This window comes from Lepeophtheirus salmonis, chromosome 4, assembly GCF_016086655.4.
Source record: "Lepeophtheirus salmonis chromosome 4, UVic_Lsal_1.4, whole genome shotgun sequence".
NCBI lineage: Eukaryota > Metazoa > Arthropoda > Copepoda > Siphonostomatoida > Caligidae > Lepeophtheirus > Lepeophtheirus salmonis.
The window spans coordinates 42,351,584-42,372,532 of NC_052134.2; the positions used below are offsets into that span (position 1 = coordinate 42,351,584).

Here is a 20,949-nt window from a genome sequence, read left to right on the forward strand (position 1 = left end):
CTTTTATTTCTCTTCTTAGCTTACTATTCTTCTTCCCTTTTCCTTGGATTCCATCGCTTGTTCTTCAACAGCACGCAGCACGCAGCAGCTAACAGCCAGTGTCTTCTCATTCTACTTCAACTCCAAGTTAAAAGTATATAGCAGGAGCCAAAAGGAAGCTTCTTCTGGGTATTTGATCCAGGATGGGAGTGGAAGAGGAAGTTACAGATATACGAAATCAATTGGAGAAAATCGTGAGTGGATCCGGAGATGGAAGTCAAGCATTGGATCTCCTTAAAGTATTGGGACGCCTCAAAATCAATTTAACGATCCTCACAAGTACCCGTGTTGGCATGACTGTGAATAACCTGAGGTAATTATGGGGCATGCCCCTGCTTTTGTGAGACTAGTAATCCCATGTGATGAGCTCTAAAAATAGCGGGTCTGTTGAGATGTGACGTCGAATTGACAAGTTGTGTTTCCACTCTGACGTCACTGAGGCCACTGGACTCGCATTGATGTCGGGGCATCACTCCACTCCACTCGCTTCTTACTGGCCTACTAACCATTCCTTCCATTATATATATTGCTTTATCAAGCGATTTCAATGTTTTATTTCTCATTAACAGGAAAACGAGTAAAGAGGAGGAAGTCGTGACAGTGGCCAAGTCCTTGATCAAGACCTGGAAGAAATTTGTTCCAGAGAACTCAGATAAAAAGAAGAAGGATTCTGAAGAGGAGAGTAAAAAGAGCCCTCACTCCAAAGAGGAGAGCAATGCCAAGTCCAATGGCCTTTCCAAATCCTTTCCCCAAAAGACGAATATCGCAACAACGGATGATGTACGACTTCGATGTCGTGAGATGTTGACTAATGCCCTTAAAGGGATAGGAAGTGATTTACCAGACGGTATTTGTAAGTCTCCTGAAGAACTCGCAGATCTCATTGAAGAGGCTATTTTTTCCAACTTCAAATCCACCTCTGCCAAGTACAAGAATCAGATTCGATCACGTGTTTTTAATTTGAAGGATAAGAAGAACCCTGCTCTTCGAGAGAATGTTCTTACGGGTATTATAGAGCCATCCAAATTTGCTGTCATGACAGCAGATGAAATGGCATCCAATGAGGTGAAGAAACAGAGAGCAGATTTTGTAAAACAAGGGATCGATGCGTCTCAGCTTGCTCAAATACAAGGAACTAAAACTGATCTTCTCAAGTGTGGTAAATGTTTGAAGAGGAATTGTACCTACAATCAAATCCAAACTCGAAGTGCTGATGAACCTATGACCACCTTTGTGTTGTGTAACGAATGCGGAAACAGATGGAAGTTCTGTTAAACTATAATTAAAAAAACTCTGCCCCCCTCGCCCTACCCCCTTTAATAAGTGTTTTATTTATCCATCGTTCATATTATTTAGTATGTCTACTACTATCATAAATTTTAAACCAATATATTTATATTATTTCTTCTTGCTCGTAATTGGTTACAATGCGCTAAGTACAATTAATCCAATTTAGTAATTCGACTTTATTAAATAAAAGTAAAATAAATTATTTTTCTGGAAAATAATTATTAATGACTAGTTAAAAGATTGAATTGAAAAGTAATAGTATGAATATGTATATCCTTTCGTGTTAGAGTTTCTCAACGTAATTTCCAGGAAAGAATCCCTCGTCTTTTCCATTTAGTGTCTTTCCACTCCACCAACCAGAGTCATCTAAAGAAACAATTATTTCATACGTTCATTCTTCGAATAATACTTAAATAATACCTTCTTGTGTTAATAAATAAGTCATTCCTTGCACTAAGCTCATTTCATCATTTTCATTTCCAGTATAATTGTATAGGGCTTTAATTTTGGGAAGAGATGGCTTTTGTGGTATGTGCGGCTTAGGTCTTCCTCCTCCTGGAACCGGCCGATTTGTAGAAGTGGGAGTTGATGTGGCTGTCGAATGAGAATGGTATATTATTAGCTTACAAGAGTAAATTTTTCATTGAAATTGATATGAATATCACCTAAGACGCTCTCTCTATATGCTTTCGCTACCCCTCCAGCAGGCATGGCCATTACGTCAAAGCCATCAGGTTCTTTGGATATGCGCCTCGGAGGAGCTAGTTTTTTTATTTTTTGAATTTCAGGAGTGTTAATAACTGAAGGGCCTCTAAGAGTCACTGCAGGACGTTTTTTAGGTTGAGAAATAGGTACGGAGCTCATAGGTGGAGGTACGATCCTTTGGGATGAAACGTTCTTAAATCTATTATGCAAATTATTTGAATTCTTCTTGTTTTGAAGTTTTTGTACAAAATCAAATGAAGGTCCTAGGATTAAAGAAATGCAAAATCAGAAATGTAATAACTAATTATCTATATTGAAGACACATACGACTTGTGTTTGGTAGTCCTTGGCCGATTTCAACCCTAATTTCATTGTTAATAAAGGATCCCGGAGATGAAATAATAGAGCTGTTAATATTCCCTTCTTTAAATGATAATATCCTCTTCTTTCCACCACCAAATTTACGCGATTTTTCAGCAGTGAATTCGATTTTGTCCTGAAACACTAGTTTCAACTCAGTGGTTCTCTTATCTTTGCACGTTTTGTTGACAATAGAAATAAATTCGGTTTTGAAAGGGATTTGAAGAAGGGAGTCATAAGAGTTTTTAACGTGAAGCACGACAAAGTCATCTTGTTTAGTAGATAGAGAGCACGAATATAAATCTGTCCATTCAATTTTTCGGCGTACAATAAATTCAAACTCTTCCTTATTTTTCTTTTTTGGCTCTCTAGCTACTATGAATATGCCTTGAGATACAACGATCAAGTCACGCATGAGACATTTGAGACTCTGGAAACTTAGAAATAAGAGCTAATTGTTCCATTAAAAAAAGATGGTTGAGACCTTACTCTAAATGATTTGTCATAAGATTTAACTGTTTGAGCAAATAAAATGCGTTCTCTCTTTCCCACAAGCGTTTTAAGATCCGGAAAATTTTCAAGGCCCAAATAATCACCATAAAAGTTTCTTTCTAACGAATTCCTTCTTCTCTCCTTCCGTTGATAGACCAAATCTGAAATGAACAAATTCAGTATTGAAATGAATTTATGAATATGAGGATTTTGTTTAAAACCTGAGGCATCCTCTTTTTGTTTAAGCAATTGTTTCTGCATGAAATGTTTTTTAAATGCTTTTTGCAGAATACGCGCGTATACATCAAACTTTTTCTCTCGTCTTTCTTCAAGAAGCATAAGCTAGAAAATTGGGGTGAAAGAAGAAGATATAATCCAAGGTTATGAAATATGATAATTATTAAAAGAATACGCACAGATTCAGGAGCTTTGATAAAAAGTTTTGTTTTCCCCATTTGATACTCTGTTGATTTCATATTCACAGCATTCAAAATATGAACGACCCCTTTTCTTGAGTCCCCGTGATAGTGAGGCCAAGTTTCTTTGGTCAGAATAGCATATCGGTAAAGGAATTTATCAAAAGGACGACGATACACAAATCCAGCCCTTGTTACACGAACATTTTCTTTGAGACCAAGGTATTCAATCTGATGCATGACTCTAGCGTTTTCCCAATCCCGGGGTTTCTTTGTTTCGTTAGGTTTTATACATCGAATATAACTTGGATTACAGGACATTAGGGATGATACGAGTTTATTGGCCTGTAAGGTTGATGAAAAAGGGAGCATTTAAAACTTTTAAATATGTGGATTTATTATGTAGGCACTTGTGATATTATCTTGGTTCCAGCAGTAATTGGTCGTTTCTTGGACTGTGTTGTTTCAGGAAAGAGGGAACGAATAAATTGATTGTTTGAGCCCTGCATCATTTCAATCAAGTCATTATGAAACAAATCCTTGTTTCGTTCACAGAAGCCATCAACATTGTAAGTAACCACACCTAATGGAAAAAAGATGGGAAATGTAAGAATAACTTTTTTTTTTTATATTGTCAATATTCTTACCGGCATAATGATGAATAATAAATCCTTGTGCGCAATCTTGAAAATGTTTGTGCATGGAGCAATGATCCCGTAGTTTGGACTTAAAATTCATATCTGAGCCTTCTTTAACGCCATGTTGCGTACTACAAATATCGTTTAAAATGGGAAGAACTCCAGGAGATGGTTTCTTGGACTCAATTAGCTCACAAACAATTGCATTATTAAAATAACTAATCTCCTTCCATTCGATACCCTCTTGAACATATTCTTCCTGAACAATAAATTTGTATATATATAGAATATGAACAATACAAATCATCATGATATTGTATTACAGATACTTTTTCTAAAATCCAAACTTAATATCACATTGATTCGAAATAAAGAGTACAAATGATGGATCCAGTAATTTTAATTAATTAAAAATAATTTGAGTGAAATTAAAATTACTATACATTGTATCTATGTTTGTTGAAAGTAAAGATATGTTTTCTTTGTTCAAAAGTGTTTATTATACTTTGTTCGAAGCATGATCCTTTTTTTTTTTTACTTTTTTCTTATAGAGAGAAAATAATTCACAAAATTTCACTTTTAAATTCGTAATCAAATGTAAAAAATTGTTTCATTAGGAAGAAAAGATATTTAATATTTTACCAGAAAATAATATTTTTAAGGATGTGACCAGATAGCATGAGGAAACAACACTTTTGAGTATAAAAAAAATAAATTGTTGATTTGAGAGTACACAATCAGGGATTTTTAATCATTAATCGTCTAATATTAACTTATGAAATTGATTTTTTAGAACAACGATTTTCAGTGAAATATGATACCAACATATAATTAATGTTAAAATCATGACGTACATTTGTATTTGATATTTAGTGACGGAAAGTTTTTTTTATTAAAGTAATAATACAAATGATAATGCAAGACATTCATATGACTTTATATCTAATTAACCATAAACAATGACCTACAAAATAATATATATATATATATTACATTGTACATACGTATATGACAATGATGAAATGAAAATAAATATTTGTCTTCCGTGAAACACGTTCATGACATAAGTTGTTACAAAAAATTTGAAATGGATTACCAAATATTTTATAGTTTTATTACTATAAAAAATATTAACAAAAGTCCTTTCACTTTATAGTTTAAATCACCATGTTGGTATAAATTTTGACACACAAATGAATTAAGATAATTATTGATGGATAGGTCTTGTATTTTTTTACATAATATGAAAAAGAATCAAAGTACTGATATACATAAATTTGTATGATATGGAAGTTTTTAATTTAGTTGCTAGTATTGCGTTCAAGACCACTTTATCTGAGATCACGGCTTTGAGGGGCTGAAATCCAGACTACCCCAAAAGCCAAAATATTATTTTGAAAAGGAAAATTTTGATCGAGCTACTTTGATTTTGGTCATGGCAACAAGATCAAGGCAGTGAAGGGTCAAGACCGGCGCGAGATCTTCAATTATAATTGGTTTCGCGACCAAAACCGATCTCTAGAATCACATAATTACTTAAGTATTGATTATAACAAGTAAATCAAGACTTTGAAGAGTCGAGACTGAAATGATACCAATCTTAAGAATTCACTCCTGATTGATAAGAAGTTTCAAAGTTCATTTCAATCTTTCAAATATGGTTAAATCTCAAAGGAAATTTGTCTGAGTCATGAATAATTAAGATTCTTGTATTAAGAGACACATTGATTCATGCCATGTAAATTAATGTTGAAAAATCAAACTAGTGGTAAGTTTTGGATTGCGAGTACTTTTCTGAAAGGGACGTTGGACGTAACCCAAGAGTTTACTGTACAATTATTCAAAATTTCTTAACAAACTACTAATTGAATGAGAATCTATTGCATGTAAACAGTACTATGAAGTTGAAAAAACGTAAGTAGATATTACAACAAGATATTACAAAAAACAAAAGTTGTTAAGATGTTATTGACTGTACATATACATCAGAACTTTGCTAATTCCTTCATCATTAAACTTTCTTCCTTTTAATTTATGACGAGTTAATTTGCAAAAGGGGAGCTTCTCCTAAAGGCAGTGTATGTGAGAGTGCATGAGTTTAATTACCGTCTGTTGTAGAAATCACACAAGGATATAACGGTTGATATGACGAACTGATCTATGGCCGGCCTCCTTCTCTTCTTCTCTCCGTTTTCACTTTTCCAAAAAAAAAAAAAACTTAGATGACACGTAGAACTCCGATTTATACTTTTTAAATCATCATCATCTTGGTATGGATAATAAAAAGTCATGATTTCACGCCTGGTACTCTTTTTTTTTTTTTTTCGTTTCGACTAACCCTATAAAAAGGATTATTTCGCTCCAGTATCACATCAGTTCTCAAATTGAATAAGAAAGAGCAACATGAGCCTCCAATCCATTTTACTTCGTTCATCTCTCTTTTTTTTGCTCATTTCAATCAGTGATATATCGTGTCAAGATCGAGATACATCTAGCAGAGCACTCTCCGCTCCATACCCTTACGCAGGTCGATCCCCTGTGCAGAGTGTTGTAAGTGATAAGTGAAGCAAATCAAATAAACCCCAATTTATAGGTATGTGTTTAATTTTGCAGTCGGAATCGAATGAGGATGACTTTGATAATGAGGATGAAAAGGCGTTCTTCGATCTTTTAAACAAACTACTTTGGAACTCGGACGATGAAGAAGGAACGGGGCGAAGCTTGTTGAGAAGCAGAGGCCTTTTTAACCGAAGAATGCCAAGAATTTTAAAGTCTGGAAAATCATTACCAGGACAAATGTATCGTAGCATTTCAAAACAATGCTATGGATTGGCCTGCAGGCTTGGATTTTCAAGATTAGCCAGGAGCTTGAATGATATTCTAGGATAATTAGCTTTTTTAGGAACACTTAAAAAACTGTGTGTTTTTTTTTGTTTTGTTTTTTTAAATCTAGGAATTCCTCATTCTAAAAATTATATTTAAAAATACTCAAAACTTTTATCACATTTAATTTTTTTAGAAAATTCGTTATTTCAAAAATAGCAACATATTCAAAATATATTGATAACTTCAAAACTAATTTATTATATTATTCATAGAATTTATAATAATTAATATTTTTCTAAATGTTATATTAAAAATGAAAAAAAGTATTAACTCTTATTTATTAAAAGAAAATTCTTTGGGGAAAAATAATTAATTTACACCAATCAATCAATCAATCAAAAATCTATATATTATTTAATAAAATCAATGGAAAAAAATGGTACAACTCAGTAAGTACTTTAGTTACTCAGTACCACTCACCTGCTCTGCTTTGAGTGTCAATTCAATGAAAATTTGCTGGAGTTTTTCATTGACATAATTGATGCAAAATTGTTCAAAACCATTTTTACCGAAAATTTCAAAGCCGTAGATATCCAAAATACCCAAATTCAGTAAATCCTTATTTTTGGACTGAACCTTCATAGCTCCATTGGCTCTCTATAAGATATAATAAACTCAGTTGTATTTTGCATACAGATACTCGGCAACTTCCAATTGATAATAATGAATGAATAGTTGGACATACTTGGACAAGATAATCAAAAAGTCTAGAATAGAGTCCTTTAGCCAAGGCATCCCGAGTATACTCCGATTGCATGACGTTACAAGTCACATTCACAATTTCTGTCTTGCTTCCCCATTTCGTTTCCATAACACGGGACGTTAATTTTGTGGCTAATGTGGACGAATCTATTTGAAGCAAATACGCAGGGTAGTCCAAAACTAAGGAAAATTGCAATTTAGAATATTAAAATAAAAAGGCTACTACATATATGTACTAATGAGCAACAAGTAAATAAAAAAACTCACGATTCATATCTGCAGGAATAGCAGTGTCATTTACACCTTCAGAGAAAATCACATTACCAACATGAAGAATACCAGAAACAAGAGTAAGAACATCATTTTTTTCTGATTCCGACATGCCCATTGTTGTCATGGCTTCCATGGTTTCCTCAAAACCCTTCTGATCATTCGTGTCATCAACATGATAGCAAGCATGTTCATTAAGATAATTATAGAACTCAAGCTCTGCTACCCCAAAACGACTCTTCATATCATCTGATTCCCCTTCTAAACCGTTTACAAATTGATAAAATATATGAAAATTCCTCTCTTTTGGATTTTGCCGAACAACGCGAGATTTTTCAAGTAGAAAATTTGATATTTGACCACCAACAGGTCGACTATGCTCAAAAAGTATTTCCACGTATTTTCCCTTTAAAATAATAATTAATTATTTAACTAATTTCCATGGCTTCGAGTTTTAAATTAAAAACTTATGTAATCCCTCATCAATCCCAAAAACTGAAACACATTACCAAATGGTTGGAGTACAAAAAGTAAAAAAATAAAACATAAAACGTACGTCTAATTTCAAAATATGAAAGAAGGTTATGAAAAGAATAGATGAAACTCCGAAAAAATTTATTTATTTTGTTAGTGCTATATAATTTCTTTATTATTTAATAAAAATGAATTCAACTTGGAACAACCTTGGAATATGGAGGTATTTTGCAATATTAGACTATATCTTTAAAATAGACACGGAATTGTTTGAAACTTTACTTCGGGATCCGTTAATAATTTGATATACAGTATACACATTGGAGTTATCAGGGATCCGTTTTTTATTGCTCCATGAGGAATCTCTAACTAAAAAAGTTTTAAGAGGCCCGATTCTATAGGTTAGTTATGACATTTGTCCAAATCTATGTGGCAAATTAGTAATATATATTTTAAAATATCAACGAGTCCCTAGACGTAGTGTCAGAAATTCCAGTTTCTATTGTAAAGATACCATATAATATCGCAAAATACATCTCAATTTGAAGGATGCTTAAGTTACATCAGTTTTTATTAAATAAAGAGGCAAATATAACACCATTTAACACAATCATTAAATATTTTTGGAGCTTCTTATATCCATTTCAGAAGTTATTTCCATATTTTTTAATTCTACGTTTTTTTCATTCGCCTCATTAAATAGACAGATAAATTGTTGGATCAACAATCTATACTTACAAATCTAGACGAGTTATTATTTCTAATAGTTTTGGCATTTCCAAAGGCTTCGAGCAGTGGATTAGATTGTAATATGACGCTTTTAATGTGCGAAGCCGACTCTCCACCTCCAGATACTTGAGATAGATAGTTCATGATGTATTTTGCAGCCACGGTTTTCCCAGCTCCAGACTCACCACTAATAATTACACATTGATGCTCATTATCTATGGTCATGTTTCGGTACATATTATCAGCCAATGCATAGACATGCGGAGGATTTTCATAGAGAGCCTATAGATAATTATAATTACGCCCATGAAAAGAATACTCAAAATAATTTGAGTAAATAAGTTAAACATACAGCGCCTTGGTACATATCGACTTCTTTTTGTGTAAAGTACGACATGTGTTTGAAAGGATTCACTGAAATGAGTACTTGTCCAATATAAGTAAAAATCCAATCATCAAGGTAGCGTTTTTTCATATTCTCCATGATGGCGGACTCCGTAACACTGGATAAGAGCGTCATGTCGTCAAGTCCTGACCTTTTGTGATTAGGCATTTGCCAATGGTACACCTAAAATATGACAATATTCAAATACAAATGTATAACTATATTGGTCATAGACGAACCAACAATGAACTAATTAATTAAAAATTAGAATATAATAAACTACTTTCTTTGATAACTTTTCAAAAATTCAAGAAATTAGGAATCATTTTTTTTAAAATAAATAATAACTGAATGAAACAACTTGGATTTTATTATAATATATTATAAGTAATTTAGTCAACAAAGCATCAAGATCATGTTATCAATTTCAAAGAAAAGATAAGAGCTACGAGTTTGATGGAGCTGTATCTATCTATAACGGAGTCATTGATTAATTATTTGTCTAAGTAAGTCATTATGATTCATAGAAATATGTAGAATACTTAGCTACATAATATGTCATTTAGGAGGAAGGTAGAATTATTTTACGAGAGTGGTATGAAAAGTTTCCGACCTCAGCGTGAAGATGGGAATACTTGTAAATACAAGCTAGTCACATCCAAGGTTAATAGAAATCCAAGGTTAGACCATCATGTAATCGGGCTTGCTAGAATTTTCAATCTGATATATTGTACCGACTGCTGAGCAAGATAGGCAGATTTTGACAAAACACGCAACCACTCATCTACTATGACGTCAATATTAAAAGTGTGGTGGAAGTCAAACATCAGTTGTGCACGCGTTATGGTATAACTTTGTATTTCTATTAACCTTGATCACATCTATTTAGCTTCTGTTGACAGTTACTCACCAAAGTTTTTAGCCATTTAGTAGGCGCGGGTGTTATAGAACAGTCGTTAGAGTGAGTTGATGTGAGTGTTTTTGATAAAATTCGACAAAATCGAGTATCAAGCTGTCATTAAATATTTGTTTGTGAAAATGATACTTTTAAATAGATTCAAACAATAGCAGACATATAAAGACTTGTTCTGTAAAAATTTGACCGTCTAAGTCAATCTAAATCGGAGTAATTGAGCCCAAAACAAAAATATTTGCAGAGTAAAACGCCAAGTACTATTAGGACAGGTTACAGAGATGGGAACATCGCTGGGAGAAGTTACAATGAGACATTGTTAAAAAAAAAAAATGTTTTGTTAGGTAGGAAACTTTTCAGAGCCCCCTATTATGTGTGACTACGAAGTAGGAGTTAAATTGCATGAATGAATACAAACAATTCATTAATCAATGTTCATCCCAAAACAACATCTGTGTTACCTTTAATCATCATTCATTTAATTTAATTAGCGATACTCATATCCAAAACTTGAAAATTAACTAATGCACCCATTAATTAATGTATCACTATAAGGAATGTAAATTTATTTGAAAATATTGCCATTAAATCCTTCTTCAAAAAATGGTGCAATTTGAGGGATTGAAGACAGTGTCAGGTTAGATGGTGTCAAAAAAAGATCTGTGCGGGTGTTCGTATACAATTTTTAATTTTATAAATCTTCAAAACATTTAAATTTAAGAGTGAATCCCTTATATATTTTGTCTCTTATGCTCCTCCCTAAAACTTTCATTCAAAAATTGAGACAAAAATGAGCAAGATACTACAATTTCATATTTTAAAAAAATACTCTTTTCCATGTTTTCCATGATGTATTTTAGGATGGCTCTTGTTCTGTACTTAAAAAATCAATGTTATTCTCATTATCTCACCCTCTCAATCGCTTTTCATAGTGAAATTATATTCCTGTGCTAAAAATTGTAACATTTGAGCGACACTCAGAGTTGGGCCATGTTTCTTAAACTTATGACTAAAATTGTAAATTTCTCAACAATTGCTTACTCTTTTATTTTTAAAGACAAAAGAAACGTAGAAACGTAAAATACAATTTATCTACTAAAAAAAGAGAATAGTGCACCAAATAAGTGTTACCTTTGTAGATAAAGTACTTTGTAATACAATAAATATTTAATAATCTAATTAATGTCAAAAAAGATTCATATTAAAACTACACAAAATATTTAACAAGTAAAGTATTGGCATAAAATGTATTTATACTTACAGACAAAGTTGTAATTGTAACTTAATGTTAATAAAAAAATTGGAGATATCGATTTTTTTGTCCTCTAATTTTTCAATAAAGGGCAGGAAATTAAGAAAAGTGAAGTAAGTAAAAGTAAAATAGGGATTTTTAAGGGCCACCCTAAGGCATGATACATTTATGACGTCCAGTTGACGGGTTACTGATTTAAAGATTTTTTAGGGTGAGGGAATATTTCATGAGTTCACTACATTGAGAATGAGAACTGATCACAGTTTTACTGATCAACAAAACCTTTTCAGAATGAAGTAATATATTTGTAAAAAAAATTTTATGCAGATTTCCTTGGACAAACACAACACAAGAGGAGGGGTATTCAAAATTGTACTTTTCCCGTAGACAATGAACATATGACCTTTACTATATATATGTCTACTTAATACTCGCATTTAGTCCAAATTTTCTACTTCTACGCTTCGCTATAGTACGGGTTTTCATTCTAAGACAATGAGTAATAATAATACTAGTTCATAGCACAAAGAAGAAAATGCTTGCTAACCTCGGAACTGGAAATTTGAACTCATAACTCGAATTTAAGCCTAACTAAACTGCAACTTCAGAGTTGTGTCGGGTTAAAATCAAGCATTGGAAGCCCACCGATTGATTGAAAAAAAAAATTAAAAACGCACAATTTTATTTCGTTTTCTAAATTAAAGAAAAATGCATTTAAAAAAAGGGAAATGGGTGATTCAAAAAGTCAATTTTTTGGTTGAGCAACAGACTATGTCTTATTGCCCTATGAAACCTTCCCAATTATCAGTACTGTTTGTCGTTGAGTCTTTATGTCGAGTTTTGGTAGAGTATCGGGGAAAGAGGAAAAGGATGTAGAACTTTCAAAGTTATGAGGGCTTTTTAATTCTTAGTTTTATAGCTTTCAATGTTTTTATTAATGGATTTTTTAAGAGAACATATATTTTGAACCAATTTAGTTTGAAATTTAACCCATTTTGTTAAAATGAAAATGGCCCTTGGTACCAAAAGAGAATCAATTAGATTTTTCCCCTACAAGTATTCTATAATGTACTATAAATGATCCACATAAATTTTAAATTCTTTCATACTTGGATGAGACTGGAAATTTTGGGTAATTTGTTTTTCATGGTTTGACATTAAAACTTGAAAACAAGTATTTTTTCACAAAGAATATCATCTGAAATTAATGCAACTTTCAATTCAACAATTAAAAATGTGCCATTCTTTGCATTTTAACTATATTGCTAATTATATTTTCTTAAAAAATCCATTACGGGATGGGGTAATAACAACATTGTAAACCAGAACAATAGTCAAACTTTTGCAGAGCCTGAAATTTCACAATTCTGCATATCTTGTATAAACAAAATATTTTATCAAAATTTGGTCAATATCTGAGAGGTTGGGTGTCAAAATTTAATGTTAGCCCTCTTTTACATTGGAATGACCCAAAACGTCATATTTCGAGTTTTTTGAGAAAATAAATATAAACCAATTTAAACAAAAACGGGCCTGCATTTAGTATTCGCTTCCCGTAAAATCCGCCTTACTAAATTTTATTTTCTAAATTAAAAACAAGAATTTCAAATTTAATTAAAGAAAGAAAAAGGCCCCCACATTTTTCTCTTCTTTGTCCCGCTCTCGGTAAAATTGACCCCCTTTCAGAATCTAAGTTAAAAGCTTTAGAATCGGCTTGAACTCGAGTTCAAAAAATCTTGACATGCAGGGGCATGGAACTCTAGATATATGGAATAAAGATGATATTGCTCCTTTTGTTATATATGTTGAGTACAAGTTGTGATTTACAACAAGTTACAAGTTATTTTTAAAATGTCAAATATGATTATTTCAACAGAATTACCAACGAAAAATGTATTTAAATACAAATTATGCTCTAAAAACTCTAAGTATATGTATATAAGAAGGATCTATGACTCAAGTGGAAAAAACAAAATAAAGTCGATAGACTTCATTTTGTGCATCTAGAATTCCATGGCAGGGAATTGTAGTTTGTAGCATAGAGAAGCTTAAGAAATCTGGTATCTCCGCTAAATCAACTACTTGGACTCTTCTTTGACTTTGCTTTTTTGAGGGGGAATTTGAAATTTCATTTGACTACACATCTTTTTTAATTTACAAAAACTAAAAAATTAAGGATTTTTTTGAAATAATATCTATGGAGTATACATAAAAATAAATCTATCATAAGAAAACACAATACAATGGAATTGGTCATTACATAACTACACTAAGTATATCATAAAATAAAACAATCAGGCAAGCCTTTTTAGAACTTAATTAAGTAAACTATTGCCACATATTTTGTAGGTATACATCAAAATAAATCTATGTAAGTATTACGTGAGAATAGGGCATAGCTAGGAAGTATTTTTACTTGGGACCTTGAGTCTTGGAGTTAGTAAAATAACTTCTTCTTTTGATAATAATAATAATATTAAAACATGAAATAGGTAGAAAGAAGAATTACAATTCCTCTTTCTACATACATGCCTCTTGATTAATTATATTGATTAAAAAAATATCCTTACGATCAATGTGAATCAGGAGGAATTAAATATTTTAGGAGGTCTAAGATAGAAAAAGAGATAAAGGAGATAAGAGAAGGAAAAGAAATTACTATTAAAGAAATAAAGTAAAATATTTTTAAAAGGGCGATGTCATTTTTAATTCATACAATGTGCCTTAGTAAATCGTATAGCGCCAAGTAGAGCTCCATGAAGCCATTATTACTTGCAGTCAATGTTGGATTATTAAAAAGAAATTTTTTCAAAATGTATCAGCTTTCATACACTGTATTATTGGTTGCGAGCCGTCAACAAACAACGACGATGGAGGCAAAAAAGCGCCCATCACTCTGTTAAGGAGGTAGTGGACATTGTGAATTGCACTGTTGAGCTTTTCCGTAAAGTCAGGAGCTTTATTAACAGCGGCAGAAATTGAAGACTATTAGAAGATTGTCACTGACGACTTCTTGACTTCAAGGGACTCAAGGTGGGGGCCAAGGAAAATCTCATCGATTTCTGGGTTCAAAACTGGTAGCTACCTCATCACTCGACTACTCGCCGCCAGTGGACTATGGAATATAGGACTTCATGGAGAACAAGGTCAGCAATGTCCCCCACTGTAATGTTGATTCCCTGAAGGCCTCCATTGAGAAGGAGAGAGATGATATGTACAATGGCTCCGAAAAGGTATGAAAGGCATTCAACCACAGACTGGAGGCCATAGTGAGCACAAAAGGAGGACATTTTGAGAAATAATGTTTGATATTATGAGATATAATTACAATAAAAAATAATCTTGATACTATGAACATGTTGTTCTTGATGAAGTTAATTTACCGAGCGGTTCTTTCAAATCTGAACACATTGAATTTTAAAGTACAACAAGATACAATTGATTAATTAACAATAGAATTTCAAAAAATGTAATACTATAAATAGATGTGTGCCTCAGCTCTCTTAATCATTCATGTAGCCGCCCTCAGCAGGAATGATGGTACCTACTGTGGATGAAGTCCTCAGTCATGGCGTCCAAGTACTGGCTGATAGTGGTTTTGAGGGTATTGGTGTTTGGATAAAGGATACTATAGGCCTTCCTCTCGACATACAACCAAAAGGTGTAGTCAAGGGAGTTGGCATCAGGGCTATAGGGGGTCCAAAAGTGACAAACAAGAGTTCAAAAGAGTATTGCAACGGAGGAGATGAGTTTCTTTCATTGCTGGTGTCAAAAGGGGCCTCTCCACCCTCACAAGGCTCTTTTCACCCACTTTTTAAATAGCTCTCTGGACAGTCTGCTGTGAAACCCCGAGATCTCTTGCATGGGCTCTTATGTACTTGAGGAGATTGGCCTTGGCTATTTTCTTTAACTCCTACGGATCCAGTTTGGGCTTTTTGAAACCCTTCTTCTTCTCGAACGTTTCGAACGTTTTGTTTTCTAATTAATTGTTTACGCTTCAATATATTGGAATATGAATTAATTTCAACTACTCAACCTTAATTGAATATTGAATTAGTAAGTGTTTAGATTTTAATGGACCACACCCAGTAAATCTTACTATCAAAAACGGTAGGATTTGCTTATGCACACGTTATACTAAATAACTTGAAATAAGTTTTTGGCAATAATCATACATTATGTACATAATACATACATAATATAGGATTGTAATTAAATTTGCAGACAACGAAATTAAAAAAACACGTAATCAAATTCAAAAATTTGATCATCAATCATAGAAATATTATTATTTTCTATTAAGGGAAGAGATTAATGAATACAGATTTGGATGATCCGACGCCCTATATCAATGGATATAAGAGAATTTATTTTTCAACTTTTTTCGAATTTCGGGTGGAAAAGTTGTGGTCATGTGGTAAGAAAACCTATGCAAAATTCATTGTTCCACATACAGTGTCATCTATAGGTCTCACACCCAGCTCGGTGAAAGTTTGAAAAAGGCAAAAACTCTTTATTTAGTCTACAGAGATTAAAATAAAACAATATCCACTATTTTCCATACAACCATTATCAGGGGCGTCCGCAAGATTATATATATTTGGGGGGGGTAATTTTTTTTCAAAAAATTCCAATATTAAATTTTTTCAAAAATCCGTAGCTATTCACAAAAATTAATTATAATTTACCCAAATGATGTAAAAAACTTATACTAAAAAGCAAAAATTCCTTAATTTGGGAGGGCTACAGCCCCTCCAGTCCACCCCTTGCGTACGCGCCTGATTATGATAGAAATGTTTTTTTCTAACCAATAAAAAATATTAAAAAGTTATTATATAAAGTAACTTACGTCCCGGAGCAAAAACTGAGACTACTGTGTATATGGAAATTTTGATCTTATCTGAATTTATCCTTTATTGAATAAATATTTGGAGTGTTTGCCTGCCTTTTTCATACTTTGACGAAGCTAGATGTGATACTTTAAGATAACATCGTAGAACAATGACATTTTGCATAGGTGATTTCCTTACCACATGTCATCATGACATCAGCTTTTCCACACTAGCCGACATCAAAGTTATTAAAAAATCCCCCAAATGTACAAATAAAATATATGAATATTTTTTGAGGTTAATTACTTTGATCATTGAAGATTTGTACTATTAAAGGAATGAAAGAGTAAATATTATCAACTGTCTCAAATAATATGTTTAAAATATATGAATCAATGTCCTTGTTTTGATAAAATAGTAATGACTATAAATCTATTCCATAGAACTTACTTTACGAGGTCGCTATTAAAATATTATTATATATAATCTCTTGTCAAAAAGTATAAATGTACATTTATGAAAATATAATGCATCAAATAATCAAAGAAAATATCAAAGAAACTGATGTCCCTGATATTAAGTATGATTAGAAATAGGAATTTTAATTTTTATGGTATGCCTACATATATTACGTAATTTAAAACTTGGTGCTCAATGGAGCACAAATGAGTAGATAGTGTTTTCTTTCAAAAAATCATGACTTCCACTAACTTAAAAAGATTGCGAAATGTTGATGAATATATATATGTATATTTGGATTTGTTTAGTCCACATTAATATAATATATATTTAAAAGTCGTGAAATGTACATATTAATACATAAATAAATACTAGTAAAAAATATTATTTTAATAACAAGCTAGTAATGATTAAGCACTTTTGATGTGGAGTAATAGTTATATGATTATATTATGTAGATTAAAGGTCAACTGATTCGCAAAATGAAGCAACTAACAAAATTTATATTTATTTATGTACAATTAAGCAAACAATTTTCATGTCGTCACTTCTTCATTTCTGAACAAGTATATAAATTTTATTGTAGATTGTAATAGTTTAGGAGTATTAGACAGACAACAAAAAGTTACAAAAATGTTTCAAAATATTTTGATTTAATGACATACATAAATGATTTATATTAAGTCGAGTATGAACAATAACTTGTACTCTAAGGAGATTGGACAAGTTGCGGTCGAAAAAATGGGAAGAAGATTTTTAAGTGTAATGCAATTATTTAAATTCAAAATACTAAGGAATCATTTATAACTTTTCTTATGAAAATCAATAATGAATGAGATATACTCGGTGGCACATCAAAGATTAAACAGTCAGGGGTGTCCGCAGGAGGTAGACCCCCCCCCCCCTCACCAATGAATTAATTCTTGTTTTGGACTAGAACAAATTCAAATGTTTTTTTAAGGATTTATATTCTAAAAAAGGTCATTTGACCAAATTATGTTGGAGAGTAAAAAATAAAATTCAAAGACGTGCTATAATCACGTAAAATTTGTATTCCCAGATGAGGGGAATATGAAAGAAGTGATTGGTTGAAAAAAAGGAGAAAAGGAATCAACGTAATTTTTTACTCCATTCCTTCAAGAGATAGAAGAACGAGCTAAGCTGTCCAGAAATCCATGATTACTATATACCTTTTCCATCTGTTAACTGCATATACTCGTAATATCTAAACTCCCAAACTACTGGATGGATTGTGCTTATTATTATCTCTTTTTTTTGTATGTGACACCCTTGGGACACGACACTCAACATGGTTCTTTTTCTTCTTCTTTTTTATCCCAAGATATATACTTTATGCTTGATATTTTTGGTAAAAACTTATTTTTCACCAAAAATATTATCAATTTAATTATGTTACCATTAGGCCCTGGTCTGAGGTTTGAGGTACCGAGCTTGAAAAAATTAGATCTAATTTTATCTAAATTAGATAAATTATTATTAAAATCTAGTAATGAGATGTTTATATTGGAATCGGAGAATCGAGTGTTTTTTTCTGGAATCGGCATCGTGAAAATAATGTTTAATTTGCGATTCCGATTCTTAGGTATTATTACTGGTATTTAATTATTTATTAATTTTCTATGTTATGAAAAAAAAAATTATTAAATATATTCAAGATAAAAAACAACGACCATGTGAATTTGTTACTTGAATTTTATAAATCTTGTAATAAAATAATTTATGATAAAAATGCTCGAAAAATGAGAATAAACAAATTGAACACAAACTAAAGGTGAACAAATGTGTTCTAAACACATGCAGTTGGTGCATATATTGTTACTTTTCGGGAATAAGTTTTGTAAAGGGGTATAAGAAAGGCTCGCCTTTGCAAAAATTTCCTTTAAACAGTTAGTTGTGGGGTTATTCGCCCTGGGAAAATTCGCCTTCGAGAAAGCTCGCCAGGCAGAGAAATTGCCTTCCTTTATTGAATGTAAATAATATTTACATTCAATAAAGGAACGTAATTTATATTATCAATTGTAATTCTTACAAAAATTATAGCAAAATTATATCTTTTAACTATTATTTAAAAAATTAAAGAATCGGCATTGGGAATTTTTACTACAATCGCATCGGTATCGGGATTTTTTTGGAATCGTCCCATCCTTACTAAAATCATCTATATATCTATTTGCATATAGATTCACAACAAAACAAGGTTAGTAGTATTAAATGTAAGCTGTCCAATCAATAGTGTAATTCTGAAAAAAAAGTATATAGGTTGAATATTTTTGTTTAAAACAACTTTTTACAGCAATATCAAAAGGTATACATAATTTGAATTTACAAGATTTCCCTTAACAAGATGGCTTGGGGTGGGAATATACAATAGTATATGTAAATTGGATATAATATAGTTATAAAGAAATAAATATATATATACGCATAACATTTAACGAGAGAAGCTATATACCTATATAATAAGAACGTAATTTTTATAGATCAAAAATATATTGATTGGTTTAATTAATCGTTGCCAATTAAATTCAGGGTCGTTACAATGATTTTTATTACATTATTACTTTTTGACAAAATCTTGACAATTTTTGACGAAATGTTTTTTAAAACCATATTTTTGAATCACTTATATATGTTTTAAGACTGAAATGGACCGAACCAAACTGGATGGGACTGCAGTCTTCAGTCCTAAATAAGGACCGGCTCAACACTAGTTGTAATGTTCTGCTTGTACGATTTACAGCAATTATATACAAATGTACTAATGTATAAGTTATATGTACATAATATATATAATTGAATTCTAAATGTTCGTTCTCCAGAGGGTAGGTATATAAATGTAAAATAAAATACAGAACTAATGTAAACAGTTTAAATGTCGAGTGCAAATCTATGTATTCATTTTATAGTCAAGTAACTCCATATTATTTGATATTACTATTAGAAGATTTCCAAAAGGACAAGTCATTCTATATAATGATATTACTTAATAATGACGACTTCAGATCCGTTGAAAGGCCTCAAACCTACATACATATTATACCGTCATCATTTCATATCTATTATTCCCTCTCTTAGATACTTCCAAAACAGTTGTTGTTGTTTTAAATGACTCATAAGAATTCGTTGAGTGGGATTTTAATAGAAACACAGGAGTTAAATACAAAATATTATACACAAGGTAAATATATTTTTTGCAAATAGACCACAAATAAACAAATCATCATTACTGCTTACCATTTTGATAAATAGTTTGTTTTCGTCTTAGAGGATGAGTCCAATAAATTACACGTATAAGAGAAATAAAAAGGCCTGTCTGGGTATGGCTAAGTGACAAATCAATGTTTCACATTCCCGTGTTCTAAAAACAGCATTATCACACTTAATTCTTCCTACAATTATTTATAATTAGTAATAAACGTCCTTATCGTAGTACTAAAGGGGATGTGACTAGATAAATTAAGTTGGATTATTCTTCTTTTAATGTATATTTAATATGTTAGATGGTGTTGTTGTTGGGGGGAGGGAGTATTGGCCAAATGGCAATATCTACAAGCAGTAAAGTTGACACAATTCATTAACGATTATAGTCTTATGAGTTTTATAACAGTCACGTCCGTAACAGCTTATTTTATTTGTACTACTAATACTCCTAGAAATACTGTGTCTTCCGACAAACCTCCTACACATAACGTGGGGGATTCGCGCTCCCTCGGTTGGAGGTAAACGCTCGACTCTCCGTAGAAATACATTGTATTTTTTTCCTATTTCATTGAATCCTTTCGTTTTCATGTACTATTATTATTATTATTTATTAGTATTACTCTTCATCACTACGCGAATAGCTTAAGCAGTTGTAGGAAAATAAAATATGGAAGAGATTGGAAGGGTTTGTACAAGTCCGTATAACTTGTACATAGTATGTACTTATAAGTTATTGCTTGACTTGACAGTCAGCTCCTCTATCGTATGCATTACATAATTCCTTGTTGTCTTTTACTACTTACTATAGACAGTATAACTAAGCTACTATAATAAACTATGTATTTTTTTTTACTTCCAAGATCATGAGCATTGTATTAGGAAAAT

General features: G+C 31.8%; 2 protein-coding genes across 3 annotated transcripts; one reads left to right on the forward strand and one right to left on the reverse strand.

Moving 5' to 3' along the window:
- The first annotated feature begins 182 nt into the window (after window positions 1-182).
- Window positions 183-1,791, forward strand: TfIIS (RNA polymerase II elongation factor). The gene is made up of 2 exons (XM_040710169.2): window positions 183-352; window positions 609-1,791. Exons 1-2 carry the CDS (start codon window positions 183-185, stop codon window positions 1,312-1,314), a joined length of 876 nt encoding a protein of 291 aa, XP_040566103.1. The 3' UTR covers window positions 1,315-1,791.
- On the reverse strand, window positions 1,491-20,592 carry LOC121115978 (unconventional myosin-Ie). Of its 2 annotated transcripts, none has more exons than XM_040710163.2 (15): window positions 20,098-20,592; window positions 9,354-9,569; window positions 9,011-9,283; window positions 7,796-8,204; window positions 7,512-7,708; window positions 7,247-7,423; window positions 3,950-4,199; window positions 3,713-3,885; window positions 3,303-3,647; window positions 3,108-3,228; window positions 2,884-3,047; window positions 2,362-2,824; window positions 1,995-2,297; window positions 1,750-1,923; window positions 1,491-1,695 (listed from the first exon to the last, which is right to left on the reverse strand). In XM_040710163.2, exons 1-15 carry the CDS (start codon window positions 20,098-20,100, stop codon window positions 1,613-1,615), a joined length of 3,351 nt encoding a protein of 1,116 aa, XP_040566097.1. In that variant the 5' UTR covers window positions 20,101-20,592; the 3' UTR covers window positions 1,491-1,612. The 2 variants fall into 2 exon arrangements, with proteins under 2 accessions (XP_040566097.1, XP_040566099.1); XM_040710165.2 differs by lacking the exon at window positions 20,098-20,592 and adding an exon at window positions 9,626-9,815.
- Window positions 20,593-20,949: the final 357 nt, after the last annotated feature.